Source organism: Staurois parvus, unplaced genomic scaffold, assembly GCF_062004578.1.
Source record: "Staurois parvus isolate SC_StPar_1 unplaced genomic scaffold, SC_StPar_1.0 ptg000562l, whole genome shotgun sequence".
NCBI classification, from domain to species: domain Eukaryota; kingdom Metazoa; phylum Chordata; class Amphibia; order Anura; family Ranidae; genus Staurois; species Staurois parvus.
Window position 1 is genome coordinate 8,825,322 of NW_028318358.1, and position 25,508 is coordinate 8,850,829.

The following is a 25,508-nucleotide window of genomic DNA, read 5'->3' on the forward strand; positions in this document are numbered from 1 at the left end:
AATCTACAGTTGGCCTGCTTTGTCTCCTCCAAGCTATGAGCATGCCCTCTCATCACCCCTTCAACCACCCTCTGCTTGTTATATTATTCCTCTGTGCCCACTCTGCACTGTCTCATTCCCCCATTAAGTTATTGGCCCTTCTGTGCCTTCTTCCTCTTCAATCCATGATTCCCCAGTCCAAGTCAACAAGTTCCTGCTCTGCCTGCTCTCTCAATGTTCCTCTGTTAGCCATAATAATTTCTCTTGTCACCCACCCACCATGATCAACTTTTCTCTACACTCTCCTTCCTCTTTAGTCTCTTAAGCCCTGTACACACAATGAAAATATCAGACAAATGATCATTAATTTTTTTTGCATGCTAGTCTCCATATTGAAAATGAAGAGGTTGCTAAAATCCCGCAAATTTTCATACAACAGAGTAAAAATTTGGAAGTGATGTAATCTATTGTATTGTATTTGCGGACACAAACTGTGCTGATTAAATAAAAACTGTACAATCTGGTATTGTACAAGTAAAATGTTCATACTTATCCCTTCTAATAATTTCAGATGAAAGCTGTGTACTAATGATCAGGTTACCATATGCTTGCCTCAAAGTGGTATTTTTCGTATGATTTTCTGATTGTGTGTGCTAGGCTTAAGCTCACAGTCAATTGCCATTCTCTCTACTCTCTTTTTACATGGTCCTCAGTCATCAGCTCTTTAGTCTCCTCTTTTGTCCACCCATTGTTTGCAATCAGCTTCTGCTCTGCCTGGTATACCAGTGGTCCACCTCAGTACTCACACTGTTTATGATAAGTCATTCTGCTGTCATGGACTGTGCATATCAGCAACAAGTTGACCAAATTATTTATTTGCAGTTAAAATATTGTCTGATTTTTATTGTCTGCCTATTGAGGTGTTATGAATCACCCTGCCTGAAAACACTTCCACATAAATGAACATGTTCATAAATGGACACACAATTACCAGTTTATTTGAAAGATATAGAGAGAGAAGCCCTCTTGTTCTTTCCTTTCAGGTGGTTCTTCTTGTACTACCCACATCAGCACCAGTATTTGCTATATTATATATTTTAGAAAAGGTGGCACTAATGCATGTGATCAGTACATGGAGCACATAAGGGAAGATAATTAGTGATTCCTACAAATAAAAACTATATCGTGTTCTTCTATAACTGCTTGTGTTTCTATATTTTTGTTTTTGTTCTGCGAAGACTCTTGGGAAGTGCCGTTTGAAGAGATTCAGGACCTACAGTGGGTAGGCAGTGGAGCTCAGGGAGCTGTCTTCCTGGGGAAGTTTCATGGTGAAGAAGTGGCTGTGAAGAAAGTCAGAGATATAAAAGAAACAGATATCAAACATCTGCGGAAACTGAAGCATCCCAATATCATCACCTTCAAGTGAGCAAAAAAAAAAAACTTCCTTTATAACAATTAAAAAACAATTCAGAGATCAAATCACATTGTGTTATAGCCTCTCAATAGCATATTATTGCCATACCATCTTAACCCCATCACATCCTGAATAAACAAATGATAACAAAAAACTGCTTGACATGAGAAACTGTTCAACTTTTGCACACTAAACTTACCAAGCAAGGAATGTAGCAAAAGCATAAGTCTAAGAAACAAAGAAAGTAAGTGCATTCACACTGTACAGGGGGATATTTAAAGCATCAGTCCACTTTACTCCTTCTGGATTAATATTGTTGATGGGGCCTCTGAAAAAATGAATAACATGGGTTATCTTTGCTGTAATTTGAGGCATGGTGGCCTGTAGTCAAAAGGCTTTATGTTTTTCTGTGAACAAACTACTCTTTTCTATAACTAGATAGGAGGCCTACTTTGCATTCTACTGAATGATTTATCACCCAAGAGCTGCTTATGTATAGCAAAGTAAGAAGCAAACACAGAGTCAGGAGGCTGCAGGTCATGATGCTTTAAACATGTTGGCCTTTTTCACAGGCCTCAGAGACAAGCATTAATCCATAATTTATAGTAAAAACAAAGTTATAGTTAAAGTCCGTAAAAACAAAGTTATAGTTAAAGTCCGTAAAAACAAAGTTATAGTTAAAGTCCAAGGACTTTGATAAATATTCCCTTCGACTGAAACTTTGTCTTGTAGTGGAAAAATAAACTAAACTGAGTGAAATCCCATAGTTCACTCACCAAAAATGCATTTCTTTGTTCTGGGGAGAATGGGCTAGGTCCTAACTGGTGGTCTGGACCTTAAGATGGCTGTAGATTGATTGAAACTCGGTCAGTTCAGTAGGGACCGGTCAAGATTCAAGTAATCTCTGGGCAGGCTGGTTGTACTGAAGTCAGTCCATCCTTGAAAGGGGTCTTCTGCTCTCTGAGCAGATATGGAGGGTGGAGGGGCTAATCAGGATTATCAGGTAGGAAGATGGGTTACTGTAACAAGAGTGTGTGGTAGGGGCTCACAGGAAAGGAAGGCCGGCCCTGGGTTTATGCACCCAACCAGAGTTGCCAAGTTGGGTGAAGATGTGGGGGTGGCAAGCTCAGAGGTGGCAGCCCTGGATGTCACTGCTATCCCTAACAGCCGGGAGGGCAGACCATCTGGGAGGGGTGGTGATGGTAGTGCAGGAAAGCCTAGACAGCTGGTGGTAATAGGGGATTCTATAATTAGAAGGACTGATAGAATAATTTGTTGCTAGGATTGCCTCAACTGAATGGTTTGCTGTCTCCCTGGTGCCAGGGGATGGCATGTGGTGAACCGGGTTGATAAATTACTGGGAGGGGCTGGGCATGACCAAGTTGTCTTGGTTCATGTTGGAACCAATGACAGAATACATGGAAGGTGGAGGCTCCTTAAGAATCAATTTAAAGAACTAGGCTGCAAATTGAAGGGAAGGACCTCCAAGGTGATATTCTCTGAAATATTACTTGTGTCATGTGCAACTCAGGAAAGACGGGGAGATTAGAGAACTCAATGCATGGCTGAAGACCTGGTGTACGAGGGAAGGATTTGGTTTCTAGAGCACTGGGCTGACTTTTCATTGGGGTGCAAAATATATGCTACAGTAGAGATGGTTGGCACCTAAATGGATGGGGGTCTGCTGTGCTGGGGTAGAGGTTTATGGGAAGGCTGGAGGAGTATTTAAACTAGGAGCAAGGGGGTGGGAGAATTAGATTATAACGGGGTAGACAGATCAAACAGGGGTCAGTACTTATTTGCTTAGTGGAATGGGGAAAGATAGGGGGAAGGCTATGGCAGATAAGAAGGTTCCCATGTTACAAACAACCAGTGGAATTTGTACCATTTGTATGAAAATAAAAAATATGCAAAATACGTGTGAACAAGTTGTCAATTAATTAAAGTGTTTGTTCACCAATGACAGAAGTCTGCCAAGCAAAATAGGTGAGTTGAAAGCTTTGGTTCATGAAGAGAACTATGATTTAATTTGTATTGCTGAATCTTGGCTCTATTCTTCACATGACTGGGTCATTAATTTTTCTGGCTATGTTCACTTTCGGAGAGACAGAGTAAATAGGAAAAGGTGGCGGTGTCTGTCTCTATGTGAGAAGTGATCTCAGAACGAGTGTGAAAGGGGAACTAGTTGATGGAGAGTGTGATGAGGCTGAAGTATTATGGGTGGAACTGCACATGAGGGTGCGTACTACAAAGGTAATCATTGGAGTTTGTTATAGGCCTCCCAGTGTTAATGAGGAGGTGGAGACTCAGCTCCTTGCACAAATCGAAAGGGATGCAAGGGCTGGGACAGTGATAAAAATGGGGGATTTTAACTTCCCAGAAATTGACTGGAGTAATAGTACTGCAGGAACAGTTAAAGGGCAAACATTTTTAAATCTACTACAGGACAATTTTATGGTACAGTTCATAGAGGTCCCTACTATGAATGATGCTCTGCTGAACCTGGTAATCTCAAACCATGCAGAGCTTATTACGAATGTCCATATAAAAGAACATCTGGGTAGCAGTAACCATAACATGATTTCATTTATTGTTAGCTGTAAACAGCGAGCACATACGGGAAAAATAAAAATGCTCAATTTTAAGAGAGCTAATTTTCCGAGTCTGAAAGCTGCTCTCCAAGAATTAGACTGGGAGGGAATATTGGCATCAATGAACACAACACAGAAATGGGAGTTTTTCAAAAAGACTGTATGTGAACACACTGCAAAATATATTCCCATGGGCAACAAGTTTAAAAGGCTAAAAATCAAACCTTTGTGGCTTACGGCCAAAGTTAAAAATATAAGCTATAGATAATAAGAAAAGAGCTTTTATTACATATAAAAATGAAGGAACGTTATCGTCGTTTTAATCATTGCAAAGAATATAACAGAATATGCAAAAAGGAAATAAAGGCCACAAAAATTGAAAACGAACGACAGATTGCAAAAGATAGAAGAACCAACCCCCAAAAATTCTTAAGATATAGTAATAGTAAAAAGGTCCGGTCCGAAAAGGCAAATGTATTAAATACCTTCTTCAGCTCTATGTATTCAAAGGAGCATGGGGGAGCTCTTGTCCATAATGGGCATGGTATTGACACAGCCCCAGATGATCCACATTGGCTCACAATTGATATGATCCAAAAATATTTAGACAGAATAAAGGTGAATAAAGCACCTGGACCGGATGGCATACACCCACGGGTCCTTAAAGACTTGAGCTCTGTCATTTCAAAGCCATTGTTTATAATTTTTAAGGACTCTTTAATGACTGGCATAGTACCACTGGATTGGCGTAAGGCCAATGTGGTGCCAATATTTAAAAAAGGGTAAAAATATTTACCAAGTAATTAGAGATCTGTTAATTTCTAGAGTTGGGAAGATACTGGAGAGTTTAATAAAATACCACATAGATGAGTTCTTGCTGGGAAAAATATTTTAAGCAACAGACAGCATGTATTCAGGAAAGACAGAAGTTGTCAAACAAATCTGATTTCTTTTTATGAGGAGGTGAGCAAAACCTTGGACAGAGGGGTGGCGGTGGACATGGTATACTTGGATTTTGCAAAAGTGTTTGCCACAGTTCCCCACACAAGGGTAATGTGTAAAGTAAGTCTGCAGGCTTGGAAAAATCGGTATGTAAATGAATAGAAAACTGGCTAAAAGATCGTATTCAAAGAGTACTGGTTAATGATTCATACTCTGAATGGTCTAGGGTTGTCAGTAGTGTACCCCAAGGTTCAGTGTTGGGACCCTTACTTCTTAATATATTTATAAACAATATAGGGTCAGGGATTAAAAATCCCATTTCAGTCTTTGCAGATGACACCAAGCTGTGCAGTGGAATAACGTCCTTACAGGATGTCTTCAATTTACAAGCCGACCTCAATGCACTGTTTAATTGGGCAACTATGTGGCAAATGAGGTTTAATGTTGATAAATGTAAGGTTATGCACTTGGGGGCTAAGAATATGCATACATCATACATACTAAGGGGGGGTACAACTGGGGCGGGGGTCAATTGTGGAGAAGAAGCTGGGGGTTCTGGTAGATCACAAGCTTAATAATGGCATGTAATGCCAAGCTGCAGTTTCTAAAGTAAGCAAAATCCTCTCTTGTATTAAAAGAGGTATAGACTCCAGAGAGAGAGATCATATTACCCCTGTACAAATCATTAGTAACACCTCATCTGGAATATGCAGTTCAGTTTTGGGCATCAATTCACAAAAATAACATTGGGGAACTGGAGAAAGTACAGAGAAGGGCAACCAAACTGATAAAAGGCATGGAGGAGATCAGCTATGAGGAAAGATTAAAGGAACTGAATTCATTCTCTCTTGAGAGGAGGAGATTAAGGGGGGATATGATCTCCATATATAAATACCTCAGTGGTTCATATAGTGAACTCGTTGTAGAGTTATTCACCCTGAAGTCATCAAAGAGGACAAGGGGGAACACTTTACGTCTGGAGGAAAATACACTGAATTTCCAAACAAGGAAAGGTTTCTTCACAGTGAGAGCTGTGAAAATGTGGAATAGACTCCCTCAAGAGTTGGTTCTGGCCAGCTCAGTGGATTACTTTAAAAAAAACCTGGATTATATCTTAGATACTCAGAGTATAACTGGATACTAACAATTATAGGTAAAGTTGATCCATGGAATATCCGATTGCCTCTCGGGGGACCAGGAAGGAATTTTTTTCCCTGCAGGAGCAAATTGGGTCATGCTTTGCTGGTTTTTTTTGCCTTCCTCTGGATCAACTGTGGGTATAGGATTATAACTTTTTTTTTTTTAATGGTTGAACTGGATGGACTTTTGTCTTTTTTCAGCCAGACTAACTATGTAACTGTCAGCTTGAGTACAACTAGCCTGTCTGTTTTTTTGCTTGCGATTACTGCCGGCAGCTATAGCCGCTAACAGTATTCATGTTCTGCCAGCAGGGAAGGCTCCCCAGCAGGCAAAACACAATAGCTCCACTGGAGGCATTCTCCCATCAACAGTGTGTTAATGGGGAAATCAAGCAATTTCCTTTCCTTCCACCCATGGTGGAAGGAAATAAAATTGTATAATCTATGGCTTCTTTTAATTTTAAAATATCACACCACACCCAGCACAGCTGTGATAGGTCTTTCTCTAGATGGTAAATGATACAACAGTTTTGTATCCTCCAACTGGGAGATTTCACTCCTCTATAGAAATATACAGAGAAAGTATTAGGTTGGTAGAAATGGTGTCTTGGCAGAAAGGTCAAACCAAGACTCACAGCCATACCAAAACGCAAAAGTTCTCCAGACTTTTCTTTGTATACCACAGATGCATGTTGCCTTTGTGTTTCAATATTTCAGTGTTTTAATGTAAGTTCCATATTATACAAAGATGTGTGCAGAGTCAAGGCATGCAATACTTGATAATGAAAGGTGAAGACAAGCTGTCACTTTATTTTTATTCATGCAAAACTCCACGTAATCCCAAGGGGTTCACATACTTTTTCTTGCAACTGTATATGTACATAGTTTTCAACAATCACAAGGTGAAGGGGGTCTGAGATTAGCTTTGTGGGATTGAGAGAGAGTTGTTCTATGAGGGACAAAAGTAGGTTCTGCTTGTAAGGCTGAGTATAGCTGGAGTAGTAAGCTGACCCTAGCGTGGTTCTTTACTGTTCGTTTTCATTTGGTCTTAGTATCTCATGATCTCAGGAATTTGATTTGGGTCATCTCTGAGGTAATGCTGGAGGTCAAAAGGAGTCCTTAGAACCCAGATGTGGGTCCACCCAGTTGGAGACTGGGATGGGTTCCACTTCTAAATACTGAATTAGCACTGGAAGTTGCTCTGGAGTGGATAAGAGAAAGAGCCAAAAGGGGTTTGCACTCTAAGTGTTCTGAAGAGAAAACTTGCAGGGTTTGCTTCCCTAATTAACCCCTATGGAATATCTCACCGTAAATGAACTTTATGTTGCAGAGGATGCCTAAAACCCGACTTGTATCTTAGTGTAGACCTCTAGGAAATTCAGTAAGCCAATCACACAAGCAGGAAATGACATTTTTAGAGGTATTCTGTATACCAACTGTGTACAGAACACCACAAAGTTGTTGTATTGCATTGAATTTTACAGAAATTTACAGTGCTGAAGACTGAAATGGAAAGGCAATTTTTAATAACATTCAACTGCAATAAAACTTGGGTAGTAACTGTATATGCTATATTTTTTTTTTTTGCTATTTTTTTAAATGAAATTAGAATTCCACATTAAGGTAAAGAAAACATGAGAACAGGGTGTACAGAGCATACATGAGAATTCCATGGCAAAATGTCAGCAAAGGTGACTGGAGAGCTCTCACAGTATATCTGCTCCTGAGCAAAGTAACACCATCACATCGCATGTTCCCTGGTTACAAGGTGGAATTTGTTGTGGTTGTTGTGGTCATATAAGGAGTTAATTATCTCACTGCATATTTTGTCTTGTAGGGGTGTATGCACACAGGCTCCTTGTTACTGTATCTTAATGGAGTTCTGTGCTCAAGGGCAGCTTTATGAAGTGCTACGTGCTGGGAGGAAGGTCACCCCCTCCTTACTAGTGGATTGGTCCATGGGTATAGCTGGGGGAATGAACTATCTTCATCTCCACAAGATTATCCATCGGGATCTCAAGTCACCAAAGTAAGTACTGATTGTACAAACTTGCTATACTGTATTATTAGGTGTACTTGGATAATAACGATCATATGTTTGTATAAAACAGGCATAGATTGCATAAAATTATGTCAAATATTATATCTTCAAGTTAATTATGCTGCCGATTACCATGGTCAATTTGTACACAATCTTTGTGAAAGATTAACCCTATGACATGACCCCCCCAGTTAATATATTGACTCATCCTCTTTTATTCTGTGAGACACCTGGGTCCATGGTGGGATGGGGTGAGAATGGGGTCAGACCGGCAACTGCTGTAGACCACAGAAAGGCCTCTGCTGTTTGCTGCTGAAATAAATGGGATTTTGCTAACTATAAAAAGCTTTCCCATGCAAAAGAAAATACCTTCACAACAATGTCACTGCATCTCCATTGATTCTTGACTTAATTAACAGCTGAGCTTGTAGCACTTGCATCAGACCTTCTCAGCATTCAGTAACTCAACACTATTCTCTCCAACATCACACTGATTTACAAGAGTTTGTCCATTCCAAGTCAAAACTGACTAAATATTCCCTGTGGAAGGACCACTGGCTGGCAGGATAGTGGACAATGTATACGTATCACCCAGGTTTCTCACCTACACAGGGTGAGGGGCTCAATGGTTTATAGCTGATGTGGAGGAAACAAACTTTGATGTTTTCTCACATCTTAATAATTGCCCAGGGGTCCTAGAGCCTAGAGCCTTTGTAGAGCATTGCTAGGCCAAAGCCTTTATCCCTAGGTCCACATCTTCCCTATTAGCCAGATGTCATTATTCGTCTCAGCTGTCCACAGGCCTTTTTATTTTATTTGTGAGCTGACTTATTCTAGAGTGTATCTCTTCCACTCTCTATGCTTTGTGAGTCCGTTGCTTGGCGAAAAGGCTGACTGCTGACAGAATACTAAATATTGCCAAATACTTCCTGTTTGTTTTGCTGTTGGACTGTCCTGTATGTTCCTGTCTCATGCAGGGTTTACTGCTCTCAATACCAGTAAAGGGTAAGATCACCTTTGGAACATGTTACATATTTCACACATATTTAGGATTCCTCTCACTACACCTGCTATCACTTCTTAAAAACACGGCAGTTGTGCAGGACTCGGACCACACAGCCATGTCATTCATTCACAAATTCCTATGAATGAATAAACTACAAGTACTGTCTTCTACTGCAGCAGATGGACTTGTAATTTCAATGGGCTGTGGGGGCACTAACATGTCCTTCAGCTTTCAAACAGGAAGCCACTGCAGAAGTACAGGCTGAAACCTGGAGGACATATCTGCAGGAGCCTGACATTGCACCCACAATCTATTGATCACAGGTGCAATGCTTTCCAGGCTCCCACAGGTAAAAAAAATAAATGCACATTTTTTTTCTGCAAAAATATGTGCACTTATTATTTTTTTCTGCAAAGTTGAACTTAGTTTTTAAGCCTGCCCCCTTATACAAGAATCATCTTTCATTTGTTAAAGAGAAACTTCACCTGATGAACTGAAGATGCTGCTTGGATGAGCAATGAAACAATCCTCAAAATTGCAGAATGAGTCCAGTTTAATGTGACACATTATGGAGATTTTGTCTTACTTCCTGTTTCATCTCTGGGACAGTAATTTAGGGGAATCTCAGGGACAAAAGTAAAATAAAAGCACATTTTTTGAATAGCAAGGAAACATTTTTTTTAATTCTGTCAAGGTTTCGGCTGGAGTAGATTTCCAGTTTCTGTTCTCCTGAAGAGATATTTAACTCAAAGAGCAAAAATGTATTATAGTTTACCAATCCTTAGATGTAGTGGCTGCATTCTTTCTCATTCTTCAGGGTAAGCATGTTTTTCATTATAGTTACGTAAGCTCTTGAATTTAAGTGGTGTGGTTGAAGTAAATTCAGGGAGATGTAGTGGTCCTGGGGGATAGTACCCTTTAGTTTGTCTTTTTGTTTTCCCCCCATTTAGGAAGGGGGCGTATTCATTGGAGCAATATATAGTCTTTTATTGATTTTGTAATCTTAATTTTATAAATAAATTAAAATTTTTAGCAGTGAAAATAATTGGTAGTTTCATTACATACATGGAAATTTGGTACCAGTAAACTCCTGAGTGTATTCCTTTGTCTATGATTTGTAAAAGTTCGGGATGTCTCTACCTATGATCTGTTCTGGTAGATGGCCAACACACTATCGCAGTAATAATATATTGAAAAAGAGATCTTATGCAGCCACCTCATATACGGACTGGTAAGCTACAGTATATTGCATTTTTAGTTTTTAGGATGAAATATACCCCTAAGATTTAATAGAATCGTTTTGAAATGTATAATACACAATTTGCACAAATATAAATGAATTGACGTTTAGGTTGGCATTCACAAGGTCAGATGTCTCCATCATTACACAGTTTTCTGGTTATTGTCAGTAGCAAATCTTATTAAAAGAGAAATCCACCTTTTTGACCATGTTACATCCCTTTAACATGAAACATGGGCAGAATCTGCAGCCCCCACCCCATAATTACTCATCTCTTACAGAATCAGGGGGGTTCTTCTTCCTGCTGGCTCCTGACATTAATTGAATTCAGCTTAACTGTGCATGGCACAGTCCACACATGTGGCCCATCTACCATACAGCACTTGTAGGCCCTTGATACTTCCTTCAGCATTGAGGTTGACGATGTCAAAGTATTTGTCCTTTGATACTACCTCCAGCCCTGTAACTGAAGGTCCATACCAAGGCATTGACGTGCAGCAGCAGGAATGCTCTGCAGGAGCCAGTACTTTGCACCTACTATCCACTAAATGTAGTTGCAAAGCTTTAATGTGCGCAAAAAAAATGCTAATTTTTAAAATCAATATTTGTTCATTTTTTAATTTATGTGTTTATTTATTTATAAGGTGAACTATGACTTCAAATCTGGGTAGTTCACCTATTGTGTACATAGATGTTGCCAAACACAGGCTAGTGCAAGTGTACATCAATGGTATGCTGTAGTAAACCACTAAAGAAACCTGTAAGGAGAGAAACACGGAGGCTTCCTTTGCTATGCTCTACTTCTGAAAATTCTATATTGTTATGCTGATGACCAGCTTGCTTCAATACATTGACTCAGTGACCCAGAACTAACATGCAGATAAGGACAATTGTGCCCTTTTCCTTATCTGTACACATATTCCAAGTAATTGAATTAGAAAATACTATGGGATAACATAAGAGCCAGAAAACTAGGATTTTAGGATTTTCAGAAGGTGGCCTACAATGGCAGCCAATATATTTCTCAAGATAGGTTTACTTTATTGCTGTCAAACACCTGTCTGCTTTAACAAACATGCAGAAGCGAAAATGGGAAACCTCATATGCATGGCGGCAAAGGGGGTGGGCTTTAACACTCACACTCCACACATATGCGTCAATGGGCAGCAGAGCTTGAGAGCACACCCACTATAGGCTCCCAGCAAAGTGACCGAGCTGTCAAGGTCAAAGACTGCTCTCAGTTTTTTTTATGATCAGCAGGACCTGCTCCTGATCATGTGACCACTGTAACAGCCAATCACAGCGGTCACATGATCGGCTAGCCCAGGGGTGCTCAACCTTTTGAAGAGCGAGAGCCATTTAAGTGATTTGGTAACCAGTCGCGGGCCACAATGAAATCAAATGGTCCAGAATTACTTTTTTCATTTGAATAGCATAATCAACATTTTTGTTCTGCAGCCGCTGAATTGCTGGCAGGAGGGAGAGCAGGAGAAGCCAGCTTCAAGTGGTTGCAGGAGAGAAATGGAGAAGATCAGTTCCTGTATATGCTGTCCCTGCTGCCCCTCCTGTCCAATTGTAAAACAGAATGTGACAAGAAGGCCATACAGGGCCCCCTGGAGCATGGGATGGGGACGCCATTGTGACCCCTGATGCTACACCCGTTTTTGGGGGGTTATGGTAAAAACACGTCTCAACTATGGGGTATTACTGCCCCCTCAAATGTAATGTAAATTTAAATGAGCTATTACTGTCCCAAGCCCCTATAAGCCTGCTTTCACACTGATGCAATGTGGTTTACCACACCAGCTGCTTTCCTGCAGGTTAGTTGCCTTTTGCCATAGACTTCTATTATATTTTGTAGTTGTGGTGCATTTTCTGAAAGCACACCAAAACACCTGCATTGAGGAGTTTTTTTGTACTTTCAGAAGTGCACCAAACCTGCAGGATATAATAGAAGTGTGCTTCCCTGGTTTGAGGTCAAGGGCCACATTAGAGGGCCACAGGTTGAGCACCCCTGGGCTAGTCCCTCCCACCCTTGGGGCTTAAGGCTGGCCATACATTATCCAATATAAAAAACAAGCTATATGAGGGCTGGGTTGCGGTATGAGTGGAGAGCTGCCAGCATAAAGAGGGAAACCTCAAAATCCTCCAATGAAAATATATAAACAAGTGAAAATATGCAGCGCTAGAATGATAAGGATGAGCAACATATATGTACATATAAGAAAGCAGGCAAAAGAATAATAATATTCAAAACTGGCGTTTGACAACGCTAAAAGGTAAGAAGACCAGTCTAAGGTATAATCTCATAGGTGCAAATAATGACATTGTGCTCTAGTCCGTATATATGCACATATACGAGAGTAGACAAAAGAACAATAATATTCAGAAACTGGCGTTTAACAACGCTAAAAGGTAAGAAGACCAGTCTAAGATAAAATCTCATAGCTGCAAATAGTGATAATAGTGCTCTAGTCCGTATAGTAAATAAAGCGAATATCCGTGATTGCTGTGGCTGTGAGAATAGGTGTACAATGCACTAACCAGATAGCACAAATGATTGTGCATTGGAGTATATAAGACCTACTCCTTGGTATTCAGGGAATGGAACCTTTAACACGGATGAAGTCATCAAGGCAGGAACCAACCACCAGGGGTCATCCATCTAGGGCAGGTTACCTGTCTCCAGCAGTATGAATCACAGCCATCAGGACAGGTTAGCAGTCTCCAGCAATACCGGTCTCAACCATCGGGGGGATCATGCAAATATGCATAGATCAGGTATTTAGAAGCACCTTAGGAAAAGGAGGGACTCGCCAATGGAAATAACGAGCCCAAGATGACCCCTGGTGGTTGGTTCCTGCCTTGATGACTTCATCCGTGTTAAAGGTTCCATTCCCTGAGTACCAAGGAGTAGGTCTTATATACTCCAGTGCTATCTGGTTAGTGCATTGTACACCTATTCTCACAGCCACAGCAATCACGGATATTCGCTTTATTTCCTATACAAACTAGAGCACTATTGTCACTATTTGCACCTATGAGATTATACCTTAGACTGGTCTTCTTACCTTTTAGCGTTGTCAAAAGCCCGTTTTGAATATTATTGTTCTTTTGCCTACTTTCTTATACGTACATATATTTTGCTCATCATTATCATTCTATCATTCTAGCGCTGCATACATTATCCAATGTTCTTGTACAATTTTCCTTTAGATTTACCAAAATCATGTAACATGAGGTCAAACCTAAACACTTTCAATTGGTATGCACTACATAGTTGAAGGTAAATCTAAAGGAAATTGAATAAGAAAATTGTATAATGTATGGCTAGTTTAAGGACCCTGTTTTATTTATTTCAGGTACTTCTATTGTCAATTTACGCAGCGCTTTACATATATATTATACATTCACATCAGGCCCTAACCCTCAAGGGGTGTACAATCTAAGGTCCCTAACTCACATTCATACATACATATACTAGGGACAATTTAGACAGGATCCAATTAACCTACCAGCATGTCTTTGGAGTGTGGGAGGAAACCAAAGTACCCGGAGGAAACCCACGCAGGTACAGGTAGAACATGCAAACTCCAGGCAGGAGGTGCCATGGTTGGGATTTGAACCAACGACCCTAATACTACCAGGCGGAAGTGCTAACCATTTATCCCTGTTAAAGGGATGCTGGGGCTGAGAAGAAGGGGGTTAATAAATTAGAGTACAATATACAAAATCTACAAATTAAATTTTGTTTATTGGAAATTAGAGCTGCTCTTGTTAGAGTTTACAATCTATAACTGTTGCCATGGTTGCAAGATTTGTGTTGCCAGTTTTATGTGCGTTCAGATCATCTGTTCATTATATTGTTCATTATATAGAAGACATGTTGTGTTTCAATTTGGAATGAAAAGGTTAAGCTGGTTCCATATTTTGTGCATCTAACCCATGGCTGAAATTCCTGTACAGTCCCTTGCACTAGTGAAAATCATTATCCAAAATATTTAGCATGGATCAGTGGTGATGTGATATACACTGGATCATTAGTCCTTTTTAGTATAGCTCATGCTGGCATTTGTCTCCTGTGTGGGTGGGAAGTGTGAGTATATGTATGTTGCCTTGGCATGTATTAGCTCTCACATTAGCAGTGACCTCTGAGCGGTAAGTGGATGGGTCATGCGAGATATATAGGAGGTTATTAATCAGAGAATCTGTAGGAAGAATTTTTCTTGTTGCCCATAGAAACAAATTTTCCCTTTAACTCTTCCACATTGCCCTCATAGAGTGAAAGTCAAAATTCGCTTACTGTGGAAGAGCAGAAATAAAGACATAAGGCAAAGTACAATTAGTCTTTACTAAGCAAATATTATACATCATTGCTGCAAAATGTACAGTTGTGTCCAAAATTATTCAACCCCCACTGAAATTGAGTGTTTTGGCCAGTTTGACATTGCTTTTGATCATTCAGTCATCTTGCTTACATTTACATTAAAGAGGCACTTGTAGGTCAGACAAATATAACATAACAGTTATAATGAAATAACCACAAATGTCTTTTCTGTGCTCACAGCATTATCAGTTTTATTCAACCCCCAAGTGACATTCAATCTTAGTACTTAGTACAGCATCCTTTTACAGTTATAACAGCTTTTAAACGTGAAGCATAGCTTGACACAAGTGTCTTGCAGCGATCTACGGGTATCTTCGCCCATTCTTCATGGGCAAAGGCCTCCAGTTCAGTCACATTCTTAGGCTTGCGCACTGCAACTGCTTTCTTTAAGTCCCACCAGAGGTTCTCAATCGGATTTAAGTCTGGTGACTGCGATGGCCACTCCAAAATGTTCCAGCCTTTCCTCTGCAACCATGCTCTAGTGGACTTGGAGGTATGCTTGGGATCATTGTCCTGTTGAAAGGTCCAACGTCTCCCAAGCCTCAGGTGTGTGACGGACTGCATCACGTTTCCATCCAATATCTCCTGGTACTGAAGAGAATTCATGGTACCTTGCACACGCTGAAGCTTCCCTGTACCTGCAGAAGCAAAACAGCCCCAAAGCATGATTGACCCTCCACCATGCTTCACAGTAGGCAAGGTGTTCTTTTCATCATAGGCCTTGTTCTTCCTCCTCCAAACATAGCGTTGATCCATGGGCCCAAACAGTTCTAATTTTGTTTCATCAGTCCACAGAACACTATCCCACAACTTTTGTGGTTTGTCCACATGGCTTTTGGCATACTGCAGTCGACTCTTCTTATTCTTTGGAGACAGCAAGGGGGTACGCCTGGGAGTTCTGGCACGGAGGCCTTCATTACGCAGTGTGCGTCTTATTGTCTGGGCTGAAACTTCTGTACCCACATCTGACAAATCTTTTCTCAGTTCCTCAGCAGTCACACGGGGACTTCTCTCCACTCTACGCTTCAGGTAGCGCACAGCAGTCGAAGTCAGCATCTTCTTTCTGCCACGACCAGGTAGCGTTTCAACAGTGCCCTTTGCCTTGAATTTGCGAATGATGCTTCCTAAGGTGTCTCTTGGTATGTTTAACATCTTTGCAATCTTCTTATAGCCATTGCCCTTCCTGTGAAGAGAAATCACCTCTTCTCTTGTCTTCCTGGACCATTCTCTTGCCTTCACCATGTTTGTAACCACACCAGTAAATGTCTAGAAGGAGCTGAGTATCACAGTCATTTTAAAGCTGCCTAATTGGTGCTTATTATGCTTGATTGCTGCTCGGTGACATCCACAGGTGTTTTCAATACCTGATGGAAAGCACCTGTATGAACCTCTGTTCTTCAGAGTGGTAGTCTTTAAGGGGTTGAATAATTGTGGCAATGAAGAAACCACATAAGAACCATTTACTACTGTATTACATAAACAATTGATGTCATTTTAGTTGCATTTGGGTAGTTACAACGTCCTTGTAGGATTTGATTCTGAATACAATTCCAAATGTACACTATAGTCCCTAAACCCCTTTACAGCATTGGGGGTTGAATAATTTTGGACACAACTGTACCTGAAAGAAGACCAGTCATATTTTACCTGCTAAATGATCTGTATTTCTGTCCATCCAGTTGTGAAATTTACATAGCTCTGCCACACCGCACAGCCCTGTGCAGCAAAGCAAGAGACTTGATTTTTTCTCTGCTGCAGTTAAGTAACATTTACAGGTCTTATCCCTCCTCCAGCCTGTGGCTGGATGGTAAAAGGAGAAGCAACAGATTGATGAGCTCACCTCTCTGTCACTCTGCTCTTTCATCCTATCAGCATGTCCCTTGTTAGCACCTGAACACTGCAGCACAGCTGATTGCTGATTCTCCCTCTGCCAGTCTGAGCTCTGCTGTACAGACTGCAAGTGGCTGATACCAAGTTCAATTCAGGTACTTATACTTTAAGCTGTGGCTGTAAACGCCTACATATACCCAGTGAAGCGACTGACCTCAGGTGATACATAAAAATGAAACAAATCCTTCTTTATCAGTTGTACCTGTTTATCTGTGGCCCTCTTTTCTCTACATCCATTCAAAGTCCTGAAATGATAAAACTAGTCTGGGCTGCCAGAAAACGGGGGCAGAGAGCTGAAATTACACACTGCAGAGCTCAGTGAGGAGAGCTCTGAGAGCTGATTGGAGGTAAGGGACACACCCCTCTTCACACAGCTCACAGGAACAGAGCTGTGGCTGTCAATCACAGGCTGTGTTTTGGAGCTCCCTTCCCTGTCACCATTTTTCTCTTGGTGTCAGGAAAACTTGTTAGAAGTGACTCATGCAGATAAAAGAAGAACAGGACAGCAGACATAAATGGCACTTGGTGCTCTGGATTGAGACAAGCACACACTATAGAAGGATATGCTTTGTTTATATTTCATGTCTGAGGTTTACAACCACTTTAAAGCATGTATTAATAAATAACAATCTGCCTAAATGCGTGCCATTTGTATCTGCCCAAGGTTCAGCTTTGTGGTATGAATTATTTGTTGCCCCCTTGTTTAGATTTATTTTCTTATTCAGAGGAGGAATGTGGAACTAAAGGATCTCTAAGTTCTGACGGTCAGCTAACTACTTACTTTTGTTTATATTTCAGTGTATGCAAAATGTCTTATAAAGTGCCATGTTTTTCTAATATTTTATGTACATACATATTTATATATTTCTGTATATAATTTACCTATGTACATAAAATTGAACAGCATTTCTAATATTTGTGTTATGCATATGTCATGGTTATTCTTTTGTTACCCACAGCATGCTGATCACCTATGACGACCTAGTAAAAATATCAGATTTCGGTACTTCCAAAGAGCTGAGTGACAAAAGTACTAAAATGTCCTTTGCTGGTACGGTAGCTTGGATGGCACCAGAGGTCATACGCAATGAGCCCGTCTCTGAGAAGGTGGACATCTGGTGAGTGACTACATGATGAATCATAATCCGGTCATCTGCTTTTATCCTGTTTACAGGGTTTGAACCCACCAATCTCCTCTTTTTTTCAGTTAAATTCTTTTATTAGAAGAAATAGTCTCCTTCCCCCCATCTCTAATAATAACAGTTGGCACACCAATTTTCTGGATTGGTATGCTGATAACATAAGTATGTGGGTTGCCAACTGTGTTAATACCAGCCCATGTGCCGTTTATCAGTAAGCTGGTTTTGAAAGAGGTGGGTCTCTTTTGGGGTTTTTACTCTATATAGCAAAGAATTAATTAAAATGTCTACCCACACTGAAAGATTACTATAGCATCAGAACATAGGGATTCTGCAGATTCATACAATTGGTTAATTTATCCATTGGGTTTAAGAAAATATTGGAAAATATATATACAGTATGTACTTGAGAAACCATTGCATGTTGTCCATGTACTTATCAATGTCCTACCGTAGGGTGAAATTCATAAAATTGAAATTGCATATCTGGGTGTTGTGCACCATCCCACCTTTTGTTACAGTTTGCTTCAACATCTTCAATGTATTATAAAAAATATATTGAAAAAGTTAAAGCAAAACGACACTATATCTGAGCACCACAAACCAAAAACACTATTTAATTCATTTATAATATTCAAAGCAAACTCTCCCATCCATCCATGTCTACTTGATTTATTTTTCTGAGAAATCACTTTGAACTTAAATTCTTTTATTAGAAGAAATAGTCTCCCTCGCCCCATCTCTAATAATACCAGTTGGCACACCAATCTTCTGGATTGGTATGCTGATAACATAAACATGCCGTTTACTAATAAACTGGTTCTGAAATAGGTGGGTTGCTTTTGGGATTTTTCTTCTGTATACCAAATAATTAAAATATCCACTGAAAGATTACTATAGCATTGGTACATAGAGTTTTTGGAGATTCGTACATTTGGTTAATTTATCCATTGGGTTTAAGAAAATATTTGAAAATATATATATGTACTTGAGAAACCATTGTTTGTTGTCCATGTACTTTTCAATGTCCCACCGGAGGGTGAAATAAATAAAATTTAAATTGCATATCTTGGTGTTGTGCACCATCCCACCTTTTCTTACAGTATGCTTCAACTTCTGCAATGTATTATATAAAATACATTGAAAAAGTTAAAGCAAAACTACACTATATCTGAGCACCAAAAACACTATTTGATTCATTTATAATATTCAAAGCAAACTCCACCATCCATCCATGTCTCCATGATTTATTTTTCTGAGAAATCACTTTGAAACAACCTCACCCCTCCCAGCATTTCTGGCTGCGGCCATCCTGAGTAACCGTAGGTTCACACCTAAGCTTTTTCCGCAGTGTTTTGCAGAAACATAGTACAGACCTTTTAACATGATTTCCTATGGGACACGTTCACATCTCAGCATTTTCCCCCGATGCATTTTTTGAAAAGGGTCAGGGACTTTTTTGAACGTAAAAATTTTTTTTATTTTGGTTCTATAGACTTCAATGGAAATGCTGCAGAAAAGCATGTAGTGCGTTTTTGATGCGTTTTGCCGTGTTTTTGATGCGTTTTTGGTTTGCGTTTCTGCCTAGCAACAAGAAAAATAAAAAAATAACACGTCAAAAATGTAGGTGCAAAAACGCAAAATGCAATGCAGAAATGGCTCAAATGCAAACTGCATGGGTGTGAACCTAGCTTAAGGGCAGATGATTCATGTAGCAAGTCCTCATGCACACTGGACGTTTTTACAGCGGCTGTTTTTGGCTTTTGATGTTTTTTACTACAGCTAGTAAACCCCCAGCATGTTATCCTGTGTGTTCATGTACACATAGACTGTAATCAATATTTTTTGGCAGGGACATTTTTTGGCTGGAAAAAACCCAGGACTAGTGGGTTTCTAGAGGAGTAAAAGGCGTAAAAAAATGCTAAAAAATGCAAAAACCGCAAACACGGAAAAATGATGGAAAACAGTGCTAAACACTAATAAAACGCTAAAAAAGGCTGAACAACACATTTTTAACGTGATTTTACACAGCTAACGTTACCAGCGTTATCAAAACACCCAGTGTGCATGGAGCCTTACTTTCTGGAATCCACCTGCCCCCTTAGCTCAGGCAGGAGGGTGTGCTCAGCTGAGAAAACCCCTCCTTCCCTCCTGAAGACTTCTGGGATATATGACATCATGTGCCTAGGCCTGCAAACCAGGAAGTAAATGAAGGAATGTAAAAAAGAAAGTTTAAAACTAGTAAATATAATATATTTTCCTATTGTTGATTGAGACAGTGAAGTCCCTCTTTGAACAATATAAAAATGGAAGTGCCCTATACTTATCTGACCTCTAAACATTAAAAAAAATACAACACTCAGTTGGACCCTTTAATAAAGATTTTGGAATAAGAACATTGTGCTGGTTGTAGCAGAAGGTTTTTTACTGTAATGCATTTTCAGGTACAAAATCTTCTGTTTTCAGTTCTAGCCCCTCCCCCCACATACTTGCCTGAGCCTGATCTTGATCCAACACTGTGCCTGAGAGTAGTGGCTCGCTCCACTCTGTCTCTCTCCTCACTGGACATGGCGGCAGCAGCTGGAGCTATTGGCTCCTGTTGCTTTCCATCACAGCCAGTGAGGAGGGATCAGGGCTGTACTCGCTGGGCTCTATTCACAGAAGCAGATTGCATGCAGTATTTAGGTGTCCCGACACATTTTGCCTAAATATCGTATGCGATCCTGAAACTGTCAATTCACTATATCGTTTTGCGGTATTCACTGCGAAACGCTCAAAAAGCTTGGTAAATACCGCATGAATAGGCGTTAAACTCAATTCACAGAAGGAATTAAGTAATTAAATGCATGCAGTAATTAAGTAGTGGTCCAGGCATGCGGTATTTAAGAAATGTAAAAATATAATAGGCAACTTTGAGTAGTCTCTGGCTTTTTGGATCCGGTATTTTACCGCATTTCTTAAAATGGTCAGTACCACTTTGTGAATGGAGACCTGTGTGTCAAGAAATGCAGAGAGCCTGGCTCGGGAACAAGCATGCATGTGCACCCCCATAGCGTGTGGCTTGCCACGGGGGTACTCTTGAAGGGGAGATGCCTGGAGCGCCAGTGGGGGACCCCAGAAGAAGAGGATCAGGGCTGCTCTGTGCAAAACTGTTACACAGAGCAGGTAAGTATAACATTTGTTATTTAAAACATTCTTTTTCCATTACTATCACTTTAAGAATCTGTGTTACCTTTTCCCCATATTTCATATTATTCATATGCTTTCTTGTCTAGTCTCTTCATTAACATTAGTGGGAAGTGATAAAGGGGTGCTGAGGAAAGTGATATAAGCATCCCCTTACAGGGGTCCCCCGTAGGAAAAAAATGTTTATTCTTTGCCAGGAAGCAGCATATAATAGGGCAGTTCTATCCACCAATCCTCACCCTCTCCTGCGCCTTATTTAGGCAATAGGTTAATTGTATTTTCTTTGGGGGGGGGGGGGGTTTGTAACGTATCTGCCAAGAAATGAGAAGGGAGAACACAGGACAGGACCTGCTCTGACCTATACATATGTAGGAGCTTGATGACAGGCATCCTGTACTCTGTTCAACTAACAGAGCTGAAGCCAAGAGATCATTGAGTATCCTTGGTCCTGCGCTGTGCCTGCCCAACAGAAGGAAGACCTGGAAAAGCCAAAAGGCACATAGGGGATGATTTACTAAAGGCAAATAGACTGCAATTGCAGTTGCTCCAGAGCTTAGTAAATGAGGTGAAACGTCACTTTACAAAGTATCCCCAATCACATGCAAGGAAAATTTAAAAAAAAATAATAATAAAATGCATTTTTGCTTGCACACAGGGCAGCCACCTTAGTACGCCATGACAGAGGGGGGCGGTAAAATCACCTTTGCCAGTGCGCCAACCGCCCTATGCCAGAAATCCCTGAATGGAGTGCGGGTCCACCCCCCCCCACCAACCTCACCAAAACTCCTCTGAGACCCTGTTTTCCTCTCCTCACCACCAGTGCCTGACCTGCTCACTGTGTCACTACTCCCTGGGATGAGTGGGGGTTCCTTGGCTTCACCAAGAACCAGGTCCTAGAGGGCACCATCGAGCACTACCAGCAGAGCAAAGCAGAAACAGGAGGCCACCGTCTTGTGCGAGGATTGCGGTGTCTTCTACTGTGAGCCCTGCCGCATTCGCTGTCATCCGCCCAAGGGACTGCTGGCCAAGCACAACCTGGTACCACCCACCCAGGGCCATGTGAGCCAGAGACTGATCTCCACCTGTACCAACCACAAGGTGGAGAACCACAGCATGTACTGTGTGCAGTGCAAGACCCCCGTGCTACCAGTGTCTGGAGGAGGTGGGGGAGCCTTCACAAGGTGGGGGGGCGGAGTAGGACAAGGTGAGGGGGGGCACGAGGGATGGAGAAGCTGCACAAGGTGATGGGGGTGCACAAAGTGAGGGGGGGGGGAAGGGGGTGCCCAAGATATGGAGGAAGGGAAGCTACACAAGATGAGGGGGGAAGGATGAAGTTGTACAAGGTGAGGGGGGGGAGAGATAAGGACAAGTTGAGCGGAGTGACAGGGGGTGCACAAGATGAGGAGAGGATGGGGAACCTGCGAAAGGTGAGGGGGGGGAGAGGGAGTTCCACAAGGTGTGGGGGGAGGGGTAGAAGAGGACAAGTTGGGGGGTGCACAAGGTAGTGGGTAGGGGAAGATGCACAAGGTGAAGGGGGAGGGAGGACAAGATGGGAGAGGGTATCGGGGGTAGATACACAAGGTGAGGGGGGAAGCTCCATAGCATTCACAGATGACTGGATGTCTTGTGTGCCCCTCCATACAATAAAGCCACATCTAGTGCTCTCTGCTTAAATAGATTTTATGAAAATGAAATCAAATCTCCTCACATTTAGTAAACAAAATAACTGCATGTAAAAACACAGAGAGCACATCAGTCTCCTGGAGATCAGGATCAGCGTCATCCAGTAGTAAAGCACTGCGCAAACGAAATCCTGATTAATAACAATCCAAAGTCCAGTAAACACTGCTCGCAACTGCCGAGTGGCTAGTTATGGTGACATCACACCACAAAGCTCCGCCCTTATGTCTGTGTGAATTGACTACTTTTAAGGTAAATACTGCATGTGTGAACTTGCCCTAAAATATCCAAGCTGGACCAATGTAACTATGTATACACCATACCTGGCCAATGGAAGCTGGAAATCACTGACAGAGATACAGCTACTCCAAAGCATTCTCTGATTGGACAAGATGGGGATGTCACACTCTCCACCTCATCCAACCACAGACTTCAGTGCATTCATTCAGAAAATGTAAAAGGAGTTTCTGAATGGTGGCCGTGGTGAGCAGCTGACCGCCTGTGTTGAGAATGCAGCAGGGCAGCCGCTCAGCACAGGAACTGGAAGCAAGTGTAGATCAGTGTAGTAGCGATGTCTACTTCAGCGGTTTCCAGCTTCCAGGGCCATCGTTCTGGTGCGGTACATACATAGTAACATTGGTCTACGCTGGGCCAATATAGCTACGTCACACATACTGCAGTGACCTGGACTGGAAGATTGCAGGTCACATGGAAACAATTGTGGTGTCATGTGCAGTGTGGTGCGTTGTGTTAAACTACATATATACATTATAACGCAACACACATAAATATACATCAACACAATGCAGATCTATTGAGGAATTATTTATTATTCTGTCCCTTACAAGGACCCATAGCAATTTAACATGCATAAAAATTCATGTCAACATATGTCATAATGTGTTAAAACACACATTAAAATGCATGCCAAAAGGCAATGCACATCCATTATTCAAGCAAATTTAGTTTATATGTGAACTGGCCCTAAAATATCCATACCTGGAATTCCTCTTTAAAGTGTTACTAAACCCACAACAGTAAAATCAGTCTGTATATGCAGTAAAGCATGCTTGTTATACTCACTGTGGAACCTAAGGGGTTAGACCTCTGCATTGTGTAAAAACGCTGTTTGATCCTGACTTCTCTGATCCTCTCCTTCTTCCAATGTCCCCCTTTTGTCTCCTGATAAGACATATCGAGTGGAGTCACCCTACACATTCTCAGTTTGGTGTGTATTGCTAGAGAGGTTTTTTTTTTTTCTTGGGAGAGTGCATGTGATCAGAACAGGGCCAATCAACACTGTCCAGACAGAGGTTAGGGGATCTGCATCCTCCTAAAGCAAAACTCCTACAAGCTTTAACCAGTGCTCTGCTGGACACTGATAGAAGTAACAAGACTGCTGTAACTGCTGATGAGAAAAGGTAATTAGAAGTTTATATTTATTTTTTAAATGTATTTCAGGTACTTGGATAGCGCCGTCAATTTATGCAGTGCTTTACATATATATTGTACATTCACATCAGTCCCTAACCCTCAAGGGGCGTACAATCTAAGGTCCCTAACTTACATTCATACATACACATACTAGGGCCAATTTAGACAGGATCCAGTTCACCTACATGCATGTCTTTGGAGTGTGGGAAGAAACCAGAGGAAACCCACGCAGGCACAGGGAGAACATGCAAACTCCAGGCAGGTGGTGCCGTGGTTGAAATTCGAACCAATGACCCAAGTACTGCCAGGCGAAAGTGCTAACCACTTAGCCACTGTGCTGCCCAAAAAATTGCATTTCCATGTTTTGTGCACTGTGGGAGACCAGATACAGTGAATACAGGGTCCGGGGTTTAGTAACACTTTAAGTATTCAGGACAAGGGGAAAATTTAAGGGGTCTATTTATAAAAAAAAAAAAACTTGCTGGACAAATGTCACAGGCATTTGCCCTCTTGTTATGAATATGTTTATTTGTGATCCTGATCGTCATTTCATGTAGTATCCATAATACGGTGTTTTCCTGATTGAGATAATTCAGAAAAATACCACATTGTGGCAACTAGATGGAGCTGATGATCATAGGAAATAAATGTATTATGCAAATTATGATGATTATTCCTGATGGCTAGTCAAATGCTTATGACATTTGTCCAGTGTTTTTTTTTTTTTACAAATAGACCTCATCGTGTTTTCTTCACAAAAATGTTTTTTGTCTTTCTGAAGTTGCAATGGGGTTACGTTATGTCAGTTATTTTTTTTTTTTCTAGAATAAGCATATTATGTCATTTTAGATACAAACTGTGCTTACCAGGGTTTTTAATGACCCATGAGTCTGTTAGTATCAGAAGTAGTAGTCTTCAGATGTACACATCACATTTGATTGGATTACTGCAATGTGAAGACCTGATTGCTGACTCAATAAACAATTTGTATACCTGCTAGCAGTGCTGAGGTTTTCATTGTGTTGATATAGCGACATTTCATGCTCTGTATACGACATGCTTGAGATTTGGCAGTTTCTACGCAGGTTGCAGTCTAAGAAAACCTCTCCTATGGGAAAACAGAGCATGTCAGACATCTGGCTGGCTGCCCAGGCAGAGGGTCCAGGGAGCCCAAGACTCTGTGTATCCACTTAATTATATTAGTCATTTTTTCCACTAAGTGTGGCGGAGCAGGAAATAGGGAGTAGGGGAGGCAGAGGAGGGAGGAAGAAGAGCATTTGGTGAGGCCCAGAGGTAGTTTGGAAAAACCTTGCTATTATTTTGAACCTCTTTTGTTGAACAAGGCATTAACCATCGCCTTCACAGATAATTAGTGGGACTGACTTCCACGCAGCTCTCAGTACAAACAGCCATTATAGTGGCGACCCTCAGATGGTGCCT

General features: G+C 41.1%; 1 protein-coding gene across 2 annotated transcripts in view; it reads left to right on the forward strand.

The window, feature by feature from the left end:
* MAP3K12 (mitogen-activated protein kinase kinase kinase 12) overlaps window positions 1-25,508 on the forward strand; it is a 169,623-nt gene that overhangs the window by 101,507 nt on the left and 42,608 nt on the right. For both annotated transcript variants that reach the window (XM_089691439.1, XM_089691440.1), the window contains exons 3-5: window positions 1,218-1,401; window positions 7,903-8,094; window positions 17,589-17,747. In XM_089691439.1, coding sequence (XP_089547565.1) covers window positions 1,218-1,401; window positions 7,903-8,094; window positions 17,589-17,747 — 535 coding nt within the window. The remainder of the gene's footprint in view (window positions 1-1,217; window positions 1,402-7,902; window positions 8,095-17,588; window positions 17,748-25,508) is intronic.